General features: G+C 37.2%; 2 protein-coding genes across 2 annotated transcripts; both read left to right on the top strand.

Annotated features, from left to right (window-relative positions):
* The first annotated feature begins 5,028 nt into the window (after positions 1-5,028).
* Positions 5,029-10,080, top strand: LOC109157101 (deoxyribodipyrimidine photo-lyase). The gene is made up of 9 exons (XM_019304978.1): positions 5,029-5,536; positions 6,291-6,634; positions 6,718-6,958; positions 7,240-7,397; positions 7,555-7,591; positions 7,716-7,774; positions 8,362-8,443; positions 8,898-8,969; positions 9,773-10,080. The coding sequence occupies exons 1-9, from the start codon at positions 5,225-5,227 to the stop codon at positions 9,920-9,922; spliced, it is 1,455 nt and encodes a 484-aa protein (XP_019160523.1). The 5' UTR covers positions 5,029-5,224; the 3' UTR covers positions 9,923-10,080.
* Positions 10,081-12,486: 2,406 nt separating this feature from the next.
* On the top strand, positions 12,487-13,148 carry LOC109157005 (probable WRKY transcription factor 65). The gene is made up of 3 exons (XM_019304892.1): positions 12,487-12,623; positions 12,708-12,769; positions 12,982-13,148. Exons 1-3 carry the CDS (start codon positions 12,487-12,489, stop codon positions 13,146-13,148), a joined length of 366 nt encoding a protein of 121 aa, XP_019160437.1.
* Positions 13,149-16,654: the final 3,506 nt, after the last annotated feature.

The following is a 16,654-nucleotide window of genomic DNA, read 5'->3' on the forward strand; positions in this document are numbered from 1 at the left end:
GCTCAAAATCTTTGGAGCTTTGTTGATCCCGATCTACCCGAAGGAGCTGATGCAGCCGCTATACGGCGAGATAAATTGGTCTTGGGTCAGATTCACCAAGGTGTTCATTATTCCATTTTTGGGCAATTAGCTCGTGCTCAAACAGCAAAACAAGCTTGGGACATCTTAAAGGTGTCACACAAAGGAGTCGATCGGGCACAGAAGTCTAAGTTGCAGTCGTTGAGAAGGTTGTACGATAATTGTGAGATGACCTCTACAGAAACAGTAGATGCGTATTTCACTCGTCTTATTGATATGGTGAATAAGATGAGGCTATATGGAGATACGATTGAAGATGGTGCAGTGGTTGAAAAAGTTCTTCGAACTATGCCGATGAAGTATGACCATGTGGTGGCTTCGATCACAGAGTCACACAAAACTGAGCTCTTATCAATTGCAGAGCTGAAAGGTATGGTAGAAAGTCATATTGACAGGATTGCGTCAAAATCGGAACCACTAGCAGAAGAAGCTTTTAAGAGTCAAGTCACCCTTAATGTGACTGGCACTAATCAAAGAGGTGGAGGATCTGGTAGAGGTCGTGGAAGAGGAAGAGGAGGTTCTAGTGGAAGAGGTAGTGGTAACTTCAACCAAGGAGGAGGTCGTGGTAACTCCAACCAAGGAAGAGGTGGAGGTAATACCAAACAAGGTAAATTTCCATTTCATTGCTACAATTGTGGCAAGTATGGACACAAGATTGCAGATTGTTGGTATAATGAGGACAACAATCGTGGAAATCAAGCAAACATTGCTGAAAATACTGCTGAAAAGTCTGGTGAGAATTCTGAAACCTTACTTTTGGCCAGTGATAGTTTTTCTGCAGATAAAAACATATGGTTCTTGGATACTGGGTGTAGTAACCATATGTGTGGGAAGAAAGAATTGTTTTCCGAACTAGATGAATCAATTCGGTCTGAAGTGACATTTGGCAATAAGTCAAAGGTGCCAATTTTGGGAAAAGGTAAAATCTCTATTCAGTTGAAGGATGGTACTCAAAATTTTATATCCGATGTGTTCTATGTTCCTGAACTAGACCAAAATTTGTTGAGTATGGGTCAGTTGTCAGAAAAAGGATATAAGATACATATTGCTCAGGGGTGTTGTACCATTGAAGATGCTAAAGGATTTTTGATTGCAAAGGTAAATATGTCCCAAAATCGACTATTTCCTTTGAAAATTAAGCATACTCTCCTTGATTGCTTTAATTCTGAAGTTTGTGATGATAATTGGTTATGGCATATGCGGTTTGGGCATTTCCATTTCTCTGGGTTAAACTATCTTGCGAGAAAGGAACTTGTTTCTGATTTACCTGTTGTGAATGTCCCTGATCGTATATGTGAGATTTGTATGATTGGGAAGAAGCATAGAGATCCCTTCCCTGTGAGCAAGTCAAGGAGAGCTACAAAACAGTTGGAGATTATTCACTCAGACCTATGTTCGTTGGAGGTTCCCTCACATGGAGGTTGTAAGTACTTTATTACTTTCATTGATGATTTCAGTAGGAAAACATGAGTTTACTTTTTGAAGCAAAAGTCTGAAGCATGTGATATTTTCAAACAATTTAAGGCTTTTGTTGAAAAGCAAAGTGGTTATGAAGTTAAAATCTTGAGAACTGATAGAGGTACAGAATATATTGCTTGTGATAATTTTCTGAAGGAAAAGGGTATTCAGCACCAAATGACAGCCAGATACACTCCGCAACAAAACGGAGTGGCTGAGAGGAAAAATAGGTCTATCATGAATATGGTGAGGTGCATGTTGAAATCCAAGGATCTGCCTAAACCTTTTTGGGCAGAAGCTGTTGCTTGTGCTGTCTATGTGTTGAATAGGTGTCCAACTAAGAGTGTCCGTGATAAGACGCCCGAAGAAGCTTGGAGTGGGAGAAAACCCTCTATCAAATATCTCAAGGTTTTTGGATGTTTGGCATATGCCCACGTGCTGGATCCATTGAGAAAGAAGTTGGATGATAAAGGTCAGAAGTGTATATTCATTGGTTATAGTGACGCTTCAAAGGCTTATAAACTATACAATCCTGAAACTAAGAAGGTTGTTATAAGTCGTGATGTCACTTTTGATGAATATGGTGCCTGGGATTGGTTAGCTAAAGATGAAAGTTCAGTTGTTATACCTGCTGTTGAAAATATTGTTGATGAGCAACCGATTCCAGATAATGTCCAGTCTCCTTCACAGCCAGAATCGTCAGTTCGGCGATCTCAGCGCGAGCGCCACTTACCAGCTCGCTTGCAAGATTATGTTTTGGGTCATGATAATGACTTGTCGGATGAAGAGATTATTCAATTTGCTCTTTTTGCAGATTGTGACCCTTTATCCGTTGAGGAGGCTGCTACAGAAATTCATTGGCTTAAGGCGATGGATGAGGAGATACGTGCCATTGAAAAGAATGGTACCTGGGAGTTAACAGATTTACCTCCTGGGAAGAAGCCAATTGGAGTAAAGTGGGTTTACAGAACGAAATACAAGTCAGTATATCCAACTTGAAGACGAAGACATTTCTTAAATTGAAGAAGGAAATTGGGATGACCAATATATCCAACTTGGTTTAAAGGAGGCAATGTTATAATAATATTATTATTATAATTGTTAAACCAAGAGTTAATTAGTTTGTTAATTAAATTAAGTAGTGGGTGGTGTGTATGCAGTATGTGGCTTAGTGTATGTGGAGTACATGGAGCATACATTCCTAATTTTTAACTTTATTATTATTTCTCCTTTACTATAAAAAGGCTGTGTATCAATCTTTTTCAAATATCAATCAAGTGAATAAACATTTATTCATTCCTCTCTCTCTTCTCTTCAATATATAAATATAATATATAAATATATTATATTTAATATATATTATAGATATATTATATTATATTTAATATATATTATATTAAATATATTATATTTAATATATCTAACAGATCCCTTACTGTTTCTTCGACCAAACCTGTTCATCTTGGAAGTAGTTTGGCACTGCCCCAGTTTCTCATGGTTGTCTTTAGATTTGTTTGTTTTGTTTCCTCTCTTTCCGACCAGCATCCAAGGGCCAAAGGGAGAAGAATCTAGACCCTCTTTATACGTGTTCTCAGTGCACTTGGCCTATGGAGAGGATCGAAGGTCCCCTGAATATCTTCCGGAGTCTTCTCTGCTTTAGGAACTTAACGCATGGACAAGAAGTTTCCCTGTAACCAAACTCTCCGCGTGAGAAGCAAACCACATGCAACCCCTCGAATTCGACGTGTTGGATTCGGTGACGGACTCTTACTCGTGCCACCAGTGGTTTCGTTACTTCAATCTCTATTGCCGCTCTCGCAAATTTGCCACGTTCAACTCCCTCAGTGGTTCTGTCCAGTTTCAGTGGCTTAATTACCCACCTTCTCCAGTATCATTTTGATGATATCATCTCTGAAGCATTCGACCGGCAAGCCCGGAAGCCTCACCCAAACTGCCAGATCAAAATCCTGTTGCCACCTTTCCGTCACAAGGTAGTTGTCGAATAGTTTCAAGGGGCTATCCATTAGCACATGCATACAATCACAGACGTCGAGTTTCAGGCTAGTGTCCACCCAGACGCAGCGCTTGATGGTGGCGATGCTGTCGGATCGGACGAGCGATTCGTGGACAAGTTCATCCAGGAGAGCAGAGCGGCTGGGCAAGCGGCATGACGCGTTTACCTACGGTCTGGCGCATATAGGTAGTTTAGAAGAAAGTGTGTGTATTTACATGTTTATCCTTAGTTTAGACAGAGACATCACGGTTAATTGGATGGAGGACGAAATTGGGTAAAAATTTGAAAGTTGAGGACTTAATTTGGTAAGAAATATAGTCGAGGACCAAATTGGTAGTTTCGCAATAGTCAGAGGACCAAATTGGTAATTAACTCTGAACAAAATTTACACTATGTAGAATCAATAATTTTATGAGTTCTACTACATGATAACCAAACACTACTACTTCTGGACAAATCATCAACTTCAATAAATCCTCTATCTATTTTAGTGGCAATGTTGAGGAAGAAATGAGGGAGAGAGTGAGCACTACCTTGGGTGTTAGCAGGGTTGGAGGGAATGGGAATTATCTGAGCTTACCTATGGTGGTGGGGAGGAATAAGAGACCGTTATTAGATTTCTTAAAGGAGAAAATCATTGGAAGAATGTAAGTGGACCAAACCTCGCCATGGTTTTCTCAAGATGAACGTGGACGCGGCTATTGATGCGATGAATGCTAAGATGGGATTTGAGTGCATTATCCAGGACGAGGAGGGCAACTTCGTTGTAGCAAGATGTGCTCAGAGAAGTGGTTCTTATATCCCAAAAGAAGCAAAGCATCAATGATTTGAGAGGCGTTAAGCTGGATCAAAGACTTAAATCTGGACAATGTGCAAGTTGAAACAGATTCACTAATGGCGGTCCAAAACAGCAAACAAACCGTTGGGGAGTTTTCTTTTCATTTGTTAGTTTGTGATATTAAAAACCTATTGAGTTGTTTCTCTCATGTGTGTTTATCTTTTATTAGATGATCAGCAAATCGGGAAGTTCACTCGATAGCTAAGCAGTTTGTTTCTATGTCTGGTTATTCATAGTGGTTTTTTATTCCTCCTCACTTTCTCTGTAATGTGTTGTCTTCAGATATATATATATATATATATATATATATATATATATATATATATATATATATATATATATATATATATATATATATAATGAAAAAAATTACTAAGGCCGATTTAACTCGACTAACTCGATCGAAATGGACGAGTTAATTCGACCAAATTCGATCGAGTGTCACCTAGACAATTGGTTGCCTAGAGATGCCTAGCGCTTAGGCTGGCGCCTAGACCGATTTTTACAACAATGTTCAAAATTGAAGAGTTAAAAATAAATTTGATCATAAATGAAGTACTGAGTGAGTTCACGGATAAGAAGAAATGTAAAATTTTCCTTTTAAATCTAAAGCCCATTTATTAATGACATCGAACAACCAAACTTACGAACTACAGCGCTCCACGTTTCACATTCAAAAACCACAACAGTTAAACAGTTTCCTTTCCCTCCATCTGCTTTCCCTTCATTAACCTACGCGCCCATGGCTGCCGGCTGACGTTAGCCTTTCGCCTCTAATTGCCTGACGCCCATTTCTTCCCGGCATAAGACACACTACTGCTAGCCCCAAATTTTGCATGGCTTCTTCAGTCCAAGCTGTCGGTTCGGGTCGTTTCCGGGTTTTAAAGCCGGCGGCCGGAACTCCGTCGGCGGTGACCGGTCCCGTGGTGTACTGGATGTTCAGAGACCAGCGGGTGAGAGACAACTGGGCGTTGATCCACGCCGTTGATCAGGCCAACAAGGCCAATGTTCCTGTAGCCGTTGCGTTCAATCTGTTCGACCAGTTCTTAGGCGCCAAAGCGAGGCAGTTAGGGTTTATGCTCCGAGGCCTTGAGAAGCTCGCCCATGATCTCCAAGAGTCTCTCTCCGTCCCCTTTTTCCTGTTTCAGGCAAATTTTCTTTCTTTCTAAGGCTATTCATCGTTATTTTGTTAATTTTCTTGTTAGTTATATGGAGTTTGTATGGATAATTTTGTTCATATGACTACAGAGGTTAATTTTAGTCCTTTGACTTTCAAAAGTGTTAATTTAGTATCTTAATTATGCAATTTTTGTCAATTTTGGTCACTCCGTTCAAATTACCGGCAAATTTTGATGAAAAATTTTAATAATTAAATAATGAAGATATTTTGGTCCTTTCACGCCTCTTTACTTCCTCTCCGGCGAGTCCATCCCTTTCTCTGCGTTCTTTCTCTCTGTAAACCCTATTTTTAATATCGTCAAGCCTCCTATCCACATCATCTTAGTTCATTGCATTTGCCGGAAACGGGAGAGGAAAGGATAGACTCGCCGGAGAAGAAGTAAAGAGGCGTGAAATGACCAAAATATCATCATTATTTTAATTATTAAAATTTTTCGTCAAAATTTGGCCGACAATTTGATTGGAGTGACCAAAATTGACAAAAATTGCATAGTTAAGGTACTAAATTGACACTTTTAAAAGTCAAGGACTGAAATTAACAAGACCCATATAGTCATAGGACCAAAATTGAAATTTCCTCTAGAAAATTGTTTATATGAGTATGTCTAGGAGGGAAATCGGGCCCTTTGTATAGTGATAGATATCTCTATTATTATTGTTTCTTGTTCTTGTTAATCTGAAGAGTAGTTTATTGCTTTCTGGTTTGGGTTTATTCTAAAGCAGGGAGAGGCAATAGACACAATTCCCAATTTTCTGAGAGAATGTGGTGCTTCCCTTTTGGTAACAGACTTCTCGCCATTAAGAGAAGTAAGGAGGTGGAAAGAGAGGATCTGTGAGAGAGTGGGGGAGTCTGTGATAGTACATGAGGTTGATGCCCACAATGTGGTGCCAGTTTGGGTGGCATCTGACAAATTGGAGTATGGTGCTAGGACTATAAGGGCTAAAATAACCAAGCTTCTACCACAATATCTTGTGGAATTCCCAATTATAGGGCCTCCCAAGAACAAATGGGCTGTTAATCCGAAGCATTCGGTAGATTGGGGGCAGCTTATTGCAGATGTTGTAAGGTGAGATATGGATACACAGTCTGGTTAGTAATTCAAGTGTACTTTATGGTGGTGGGTTGCTGTAAATCTGAATCTTGGATCAGGAAAGGAGCCGAGGTTCCTGAACTTGAATGGTGTGAGCCGGGTGAAGATGCTGCAATGGAGGTACTGATGGGAAGTAAGAATGGATTTCTGACAACCCGGCTTAAGAGTTATTCCACTGATAGGAATAACCCGTTGAAACCCAAAGCACTTTCTGGTCTCTCGCCTTATTTGCATTTTGGACAGATATCAGCACAAAGATGTTGCTTACAGGCACAACAAATTCAGAAAAGTCACCCCAAGGTTCGATCTAAGTAGCTATTCATACATGTTATATGCTGAAATTGTAATCATGTTTCTCGTTCATGGTACATGTGGATTGTTAGGATCAAGCGCTTACCATTACGCTAATTGAAGCATGTGCTCCACTCAACTAAAAGCCTAAGCTAATAGTTGGATTGCACATTAATGGTTATATGCTCAACAACGCTTATCATTGTGTATTCTTCAGATGCTTTTCGTTTTTCGCTGATTGATGTCCATTGTGAATATATGTGAATGATGGTTATTTGAGGTTAACTCAGGCAGTTGATACATTTCTGGAGGAATTGATCGTGCGAAGGGAACTTGCTGATAACTTCTGCTATTATCAGCCTCAATATGATTCATTACAGGGTGCATGGGAATGGGCGCGTAAAACCTTGATGGAGCATTCAAATGATAAGCGGGAACATGTATACACGTGAGTTGTAATACTAAATATTGTTGCTCTATAAACTAAGGAACCTGAAGTTATTTGTTTGGAATTCATACCGAACACACTTTACCTATAATGAATTATAGGTAGTAATTTGTTTCTGTCCTGAAAGTCTTTAACTAATTGTTTGTTATCTTTACAGTCGAGAGCAATTGGAGAAGGCACAAACTGCAGACCCTGTAAGATATTGCTCATATGCTCTGCACTCAATACTGTAGTATGCTATGCATATTTAGATTATATTTGTGTGAATTTAGTGTTATCTACTTGATATATATATATGCTATTGATGGGGAGTTTCAGCTTTGGAATGCCTCTCAGTTAGAGATGGTTCATTATGGGAAAATGCATGGCTTTATGAGGCAAGTAACTTCTCCTTAAATCATTTGCCTATTTTGTTGCTTGTGGAGTAAACGGATACTTTCTCGATTAGTCCATTACTTTTGCTATTGTTTTTTATGAGTTAATTCTATTTTTGGTCCTAGATTTATAGGTGACCTTTTTTTTTTTTTCCTCATAACATTTCCTCTGGTCCTAGTATTATTGTGGCATGATCATTTTTGGTCATCTGTCAATAAAATCGTTGAAATACCTTAAATACAAGAGCATTTTAGTCATTTTTATACAAAGTGAGTTGGCCCGTTATATTTTTTACAGAGTATTTGATTTTTTATTTTTGTAAAATTTTCTAATTGAAAACCGAAATGCTCTTGTATTTAATAATATATAAACAGTTTTGTTGATGGAGGACAAAAAATGGTCATATCACAATAATATAGGACCAAAGGGGATATTCTGAAAATAAAGAACTAAAAGTGGACTATATCACCTATAAATTTATGACCAAAAATAGAATTAACTCATTTTTTTCTTTAATAAACCTAAAAAAGTGGAATGATATTACATATTTACAATATGAAAAATGAAAGGAATTTGATGGTTTATGCAGAATGTATTGGGCAAAAAAGATCCTGGAATGGACAAGTGGGCCGGAAGAGGCTCTAGCAACAGCAATATATTTGAACGACAAGGTAATTATCCGGCACACATTATTGGGCAAATTATGCTGTGCATGGTGCTGGGTGCACACGGTTGCAAAAACGACGTCATTTTGACGTCCGACTTAAAAAAAAATTCAGTTTCGATTACGGTTAACGGCGTTATGTTGTGCATAATTTGAACTATATATCCAAAATGAATGAACTATATATCTAGAATGAATGAACTATATATCCAAAATGAATGAACTATATATCTAGAATGAATGAACTATATATCCAAAATGAATGAACTATATAGTTCAAATTATACACAATATAACTGCCGTTAACGGCAATCGAAACCATTTTTTTTTTTAAAGTCGGACATCAAAACGACGTCGTTTTTACAACCGTGTGCACCATTTGTACAGCATAACGCTCCACATTATTGCCTGTTGTTGTGATGAATGAAAAAGATCTGAATTATTGGGGATTTCACGTGCAGTATGAAATAGATGGAAGGGATCCAAATGGTTATGTGGGGTGCATGTGGTCTATTTGTGGCGTACACGACCAGGTTTGACATTACTACCTTATTATAACTCCAGAAAAATATTTCACTAAATACACAACCACTCTTGCTCTCTTTTCAACCCCATCCCCTCTTACGATTTTAATAAATGGACATGCATCATCAGCAACTCTAGTCAAGATGACTAAGAATACAAACTTGTAACTATAAGGTCACGAGTTTACCTAGGCTGATTTACCTTCTTATGGTCTGAGCTAGTCAACTATAGACAACTTAGACTCATTTACCTTCTTACAGTCCTTTGCCGACTAAAGTCGCGAGTTTTCCTTTTCACTCGAAAGCATAATGTACATGTTTCATCATTGATTTTTTGAATACTATCGACTCTATTACACTGTAGTATATGTTAAATATACTTTCTTAATCAGTTGTAGAACAAAGAGTCAATTGATTTTTTGAGTACTATCGACTCTATTACAGTGTAGTATATGTTCAATATACTTTCTTAATCAGTTGTAGAACAAAGAGTCAATTGCTTTTTTGAGTACTATCGACTCTATTACAGTGTAGTATTTGTTCAATATACTTTCTTAATCAGTTGTAGAACAAAGAGTCAATTGATTTTTTGAGTACTATCAACTCTATTACAGTGTAGTATCTGTTCAATATACTTTTTTAATCAATTGTAGAACAAAGAGTCAATACCCTACTATCGGGGTTCGGTACCTTCCCTCAAAGAGAGTCACGGAGGTGTCAAGATGCTTGGGCCATCATCAATCATCATTGATTTGATAGCATATGTTTGGCCTACTATACATTGATACACTTTGGTTTGGTTTACCATTTAGGGTTGGCGAGAGCGAGCGGTTTTTGGGAAAATTCGGTATATGAACTACGCAGGTTGCAAGAGGAAATTCGATGTTGATGGATACATTGCATATGTTAAGAGGTTAGTAGGGGGGACAAAGAAACGAAAAGCGGAAGCCTTTGCTCAATGACTCACTCACTCACACCTACCTGTATTTGTTTTTGAACATTAATGTAATATTTAGAGTTATTACCCATTTTGGTCCCTTGACTATGCCTCATTCTCAATTTTGTATTTCGACTTTTAATTACACTCAATGTAGTCCATTGACTTTAGGGGGCGTTTGGTTCAGGTTATATAACATAACCAAGGGAATGTGACATTCCAAAGCTCACATATCTATGTTTGGTTCACATTATCTCAGGGAATCTAACATTCCCCAGGAATGTCACATTCCCTCCACATAGGATTTTGAAGGGAATGTGATTCCCTTCAATTTCTAAGGTTATGTAAGATAACCTTGGTTATGTTAGTTTATTACACACACATGTATATATAATTATTTTTGTAATTATATATTTGTTTATTTGTATTATGTTAGGTTAGCATATAAAATAATTTTGTTTTTCAAGTTCAATATTTTAGTTCATATTTTAAAATCATGTAATTATATATGATATCGTTATCTTATTTATTTATTTTAATTTTTAAATTTATTAAAATATATGAAAATATGTTAAGGATATTATAGTGTGTGAATAAAAGATAACCCTAAACCAAACATGATTATATTACATACCCCAATTTTAATCAAACACAGGAATCTAACATTCGCAGTAATCTAACATTCCCAGCAATCTAACATTCCTTAAGGTAATCTGACATTCCGTGAACCAAACGACCCCTTAAAGAATTATTCCAATTTGATCCTCCGCTACATTTTCCATCAACCAGGTGTTAAGTTCGGGGGTATTTTCGTCAACTCAAGTATTTTCGGGAAGTTGATCGGCCAAGACCGCCGCAAAACATCCTAGTAAGCCGTCGACGATGGTGCCGATTCCTCGATTTATCCCTTTGCTCAGTGTCGCACCTGATCATCATTACAGACACGTACACAACATTATATTAATCAATTGCACCCGAAAAAAACATTATATTAATAAAGAAAACCAGATCGAAACCGCCGAAAAACTAAACTAACTCAAGTTTCCGACCATTCTCACCTGCGAAAAACTCGAAGACGACGACGACGGTCATGATACCCCACATCGCATTCTGTCCGACTTGTCGGAAGAGAGGATCTAGCATATACAAAAGAGAGACCAGAACCAAAGCTATTCCAACCATAATGTTGTGCAACCAACTTTCTCTTGTCGTATTCACTTTTCACGACCGTCGCCATCTTTTCCTTAATGGAGGAAAAACCATTCTTGGAAACAAAACAACACCGAAGATCACGCTCGTCTGTCGTTTTCTACATGCTTCCTGCTGCAACTCTACTTCTGTCATGTCCTTCTGGGTTGATCGGGACGACGACCACGACTGAACTTGTTTTTTTTTTCTTCTTTTTTTTTGCTAAATATGATATATTGTTTCTTGGATTTCTTTGGCTCATAGAATGAGAGTTGGGGGACATGGAAAATTGCAAAACTCCGTTACATTTTCCATCGCTTAGGTAGTACCTAAGTTGCATGCATAAAACTGCAGCTTGAACACAACCATGATCTCAGATACACATTTTGTTCACCTAGTCCCCCAATACTTACCGGAGCTCCAATGAGCACCGGTGGAAAGCTACCATTAACGTTAAAGATCGCATGTGCAGAGCAAAAGATCCAAGATCAAAACTTTTCTTAAAATCGAAAATACCCGATTTCGTTGACCACCGCCCCCATCGAGCGAGGCCTTGCATGGGCAATCGGAGTCCACCGTTGGAGTCAGGGATGTTGATCGTCATCGCCAATTTGTTGATCGCCCACCTGTTGCGAACTCTCAAGTCGCGAATAGCAGTTCCGGCGGATCGACGGCAGCCACGGTGAAGCAAGGCAACAGCTTCTTGTAGTGTGACAGCTTCGTGGCTTCCCTGACTTTCCGGCGAGTTGCTCTTCCCTTCCGGCAGAACAGAGCACTCCGGCGAAGCAGCGGGTGGACCTCTCTCTCCGACGTGGTATGGCGGTGGTGGAGAAGGACGGGGGAATTAGCACTTAGTATAGGCTTGTAGTAGATGAATGGACGGAAATACCCCCGAACTTAATGCCTAATTGATGGAAAATGTAATGGAGGATCAAATTGGGGTAATTTTTAAAAGTTAAGGGACCATATTGGGTGCAATTAAAAGTCAGAATGCAAAATTGAGAATAAGCCATAGTCAAGGGACCAAAATGGGTTATAACTCTAATATTTATTAGAGTTTATTTACCGAAATGGTCCCTCAACTATTGCGAAGTTATCAATTTGGTCCTCGATAATTTTTCTTACCCAATTAAGTCTTCAATTTTAAAAATGTTAATCATTTTGATTTTCCGTCAAAATTTATCCACAAAGTGTTAAATTTAAGGACAAAAAGATAATTTCATATATTTTATTTTTTAAAGCTTTTTCTTCTTCTTGTCTATCCACTCCTATTCTGGGAATCCTTGGCAATGGTCATGGAATGGGGACTAGTTCACAATCCTTGTCGTCGTCATCACTAGCTCTGGAAATAAAAGAGGTTTTTATATATAATGTCGTGATGGAATTGCATGTGTTAGGAGCATGGCGCAAAAGGTTGTGGTAACAGTGAAACTTGGAGAGGGTGATGGCAGAAAGCGGAAGAGCGAGGGGCCTCCTTTAGATAGTTGGTCCTGGAGAAAATATGGCCAAAAAGCCATTAAAGAATCTCCTCATCGCAGGTATATATTGTTGAGCATATAACCATGCAATCCAACTATCAGCTTAAACTTGTAATTGAGATACATGCTTCAATTTGGTATCAGAGCCATGTTAAAGGTCATGGAGTCCACGTGTTGCTTGGAACCCACCGCACACGATGGGACATGTTGAACATATAACCATTAATGTGCAACCCAACTATCAGTTTAGACTTTGAGATGGAGCACATGCTTCAATTTATATAGCTAGTACGTACTTCACTTAATTAGCTTGTTTTCAACATCTCAGCTCATTCTTGAATTCATATATACATCCTCCGTCCTTTCCTTTGATTGTTTGGTTTATAGATTTTGCATTTATATATGTGTGTGTGTGCAGGGGTTATTACAGATGCAACACTTGTAAGGGTTGTTCAGCTAAGAAACAGGTTGGGGAAGAGAGATAGCAACCGCAACGGCGGCGACGGAGATAGAGAGGCGGCTCTCCCAATTCCAGAGCCAGCGACGACGACGACAAGGATTGTGAACATGCAAACTACTGCTTGAATGCATCGAATTTACTTCATGATTGAACGCACCGCAATTACTCTAGCCATGCCTAGAGGGCGAATGGAGACCCTGGAGTAGTTGCAATGCATTCATTCATTAGTTCTCACCTAAAGCATGGTTTTCATATGAACGCAACTATATATATATATATATATATAAAAGTCGGATTAGGTGCATGAGAACTAACTGCCCAAGAGAGAATTGAGAACTAATCGCAGCCGTCCACATGTCCAGATCTAACGGATCAAAAACATTGTTCTTTTATAAATACACCATGACATTTTTGTAAATAATGAATTTTAAAGTGCAAGTAAATTGTGTTAAAAATGTAACTAATAGTTTCATATAGTGCATCTAAGTGCAAGTAAAATGTATTAAAAGTGTAGCAAATAATTTACATTGAGCATCAGTATTAAGTGCACCTAATGTTATCATTAGTTGCACCAAATGTTATCATTAAGTGCGCCAATGTGAAATACATTAATATTATTAGGTGCATCAATGTTAAAAAGATAAATTACTTGCACTATTAATTGAAAATGGTTATACTTCTAAATTATTTTACTTGAACTTTTTACTTGCTCACTTGTACGAGTTACTTGCACTTTTAAAACATGTTATTTGCACAAAAGTTTGAATTATTTACGAAAATATCATCACATCTTTTTTTTTTTTAAATTCCATTTGATCCATTAAGTCTGGACACATAGACGGCTGCAATTGATTTTCAGTTCTTTCTTGGCATTTGTTCTCATGAGTACGTGAGCACTAATTATGGCCTTTGATCTTGGACGGTATTATTTGATCTGATTTTATTGCTTATTTATTTATGTAGGAGTGGTTTAGTAATATTTAGTGCATTTAAAATCTTTTAATTATTATTTTTGAGAGTTTATGCATGATTGTAGGAGTAATATTTTGGTGTATTAGGGTTCTTCCACCTCTGTGTGTACATTCCATTTTATTATGTGCTTTTTGAAAGTTGTGGATGTGTGTCGTTTTTTTGGGGTTGGGGGTTTTGTTGTTGTGTGCAACCATGTTGTTCATTGTGTGTATATCAGTGTCATGCGTTAGGTGTTGTTCATTTTGTACAGTTGTTTGGTACGTTATGTGCATTTTAGGGAGTTTTCGCCACATGTGAGTAGTATAGTTTGTAACTTTGTATTTCTTATGTATAGTGTGTGCATTTGTTTGGTGCATTGTAAGGATGTGTTTGGTTCGCACATGAAAATCAGAATCAGAATGAGTATCAAATATTTGGTCATGGTAATGAGTTTTGGTGAAAATATTTTGCATGTTCGGTGGTAGGGTGGTATGGGAATGATTAGGCTGTGGAGGAATAATGAAATGAAACCCTTATTTTATTATGAAATGGGGTTTTCAATTAAGGGATAATCAAAATTCATAATAGTATTTTAAAAATCTATCAACCAAACAATAATAATGACTTTGATATCCATTCCTGATAGCAAAACCTATCAAGCTAAGTGTTCATTTTTTTATGGGTTTGCCAAATGCAAGTTAACTTTCAGTTTTTATTTTTTTTTCTTCGAGTGTCAGTCTAGAGCTCCCTTTTTTTCATTTTTTTTTTTCTTCCAGTGAGAGTGTGATGTTTAGCTACGGAGTAGGGCTGAGCATGTGTTAGGAAAGAATTTGAGTTGTTACCGCATAGTGTGCATTTGTTTGATTCGGTATGCATTGTTTGGTGACCAGTGTTGCAAAAATTGGATCTAGGCGCCTGATTAATCGCTTTAGGCGCCCTAGAACCCCCAGGCGCGTAGAGGGCGCTTAGCAATTTTTTCAACCTTGTTGGTGATTTATGCATTTAGTTATATCTTTGTGCGCATTCTTATGGTGCTAGATCCCAGTGAATTGATTGTACATTTTACGAGTTAATACCCATTTTGGTCCCTTGACTATTAGGTAATGCGCAATTTAGTCCCAAACTATTAAAAGTACCCAATTTAGTCCTCTAAGTTGTAAAATCATACCCAATTTGGTCCTCCGTTACAATTGTCATCCATCCACCGTTATAAAGAAGGGTAAAAACGTCATTTTATCTAAAGTCGAGGGACCAAAATGGGTATTAGATATTATTATCTAATAGTCGAGGGACCAAAATGGGTATTATTATTATTATTATTATTATTATTATTATTATTATTATTATTATTATTATTATTATTATTATTATTATTATTATTATTATTATTATTATTATTTGATATTGGTACAATGTCTCCTACCACCATATTACTTTCTATTATTTTAAAAACTAAAATGTACCCCAAAAAAGCATGCGCAGTCTTTCTTTCATTTTTTTTTTTCTCTCATGAGGCTCACAAAAAACCACTATCTCTCATGAATTCAAAATTCACTCTGATCTATCTAAATCGTTATACACTACACCACGGCGCACACAGCACTGTGCGCCCGCGCCTCCCAAAACGACATCGTTTTGTTAAGTTGTGTAGGAAGTTGATGCGATTATGTACATTATGGTGTACAATTATATACTTTTTTTTATACAATTATGTACATTTTTATTCGGTTAATCGGTCGATTAAATCCTAAAAATAATAAATCTAATTAAACTAATAAATCAATAAGAAAATATATACAAACAATATATATAATTTCGGTTAAGCGACAATTTCGAACCGAATTAATCGTTAACCAAAATTTTAAAAAATCTTTAACCATTAACCGAGCTGAAAAAGCTTGGTTAAAAATGGTTAACCGAACTTTGTCGGTTAACCAAACATTTACCGATGTTTGCACACCCCTAATCAAGACAAGCATGTGGATCTTATGTACTTTCACAAGATTTCTTTCAAACAATCCAAGTCCGTCCAGTATCACAATAATTTCACTGCAAATCAAATCATCAAAAGATATCATTATGTTCCGAAAGGACAAAAGAGTGGTTAAGTGAGTGGAGCATTATTTGAAGATCATTATAGAATTCGATTTTTGTCAGCACTCTCTCGATTTTTGTGCACATATAAACTAATGATTGCGAATTTTTCTCGTCACCAGAAAAAAAAACAATAATATGGTGGCAGGAGACATTGTCCCAATATTAAAAGAAAAAAAAAAGCAATAATATGGTGCACATCGTATATTTTCTTATTGATTTATTATTATATGTATTATTTTAATTAGATTTATTCTTTATATTTATTATTTGTAGGATTTAAGCCGATCGATTAACTGAATAAAAATGTACATAATTGTATAAAAAAGAACATAATTATACACCATAATGTATATAATCGCGTCAACTTCTTACACAACTTAACAAAACGACATCGTTTTGGGAGGCGTGGGGCACACAGTGCTGTGTGCGTCGTGGTGTAGGGTATAACGATTGAGATGGGTCAGAGTGAATTTTGAATTCCTGAGAGATAGTGGTTTTTTGTGGGCCTCAAGAGAGAAAAAAAATTTTAAGAAAGACTGCGCATGCTTTTTTTGTGGTACATTTTAGTTTTTAAAATAATAGG

Source organism: Ipomoea nil, unplaced genomic scaffold (assembly GCF_001879475.1).
Source record: "Ipomoea nil cultivar Tokyo-kokei standard unplaced genomic scaffold, Asagao_1.1 scaffold2761, whole genome shotgun sequence".
NCBI classification, from domain to species: Eukaryota; Viridiplantae; Streptophyta; class Magnoliopsida; order Solanales; family Convolvulaceae; genus Ipomoea; species Ipomoea nil.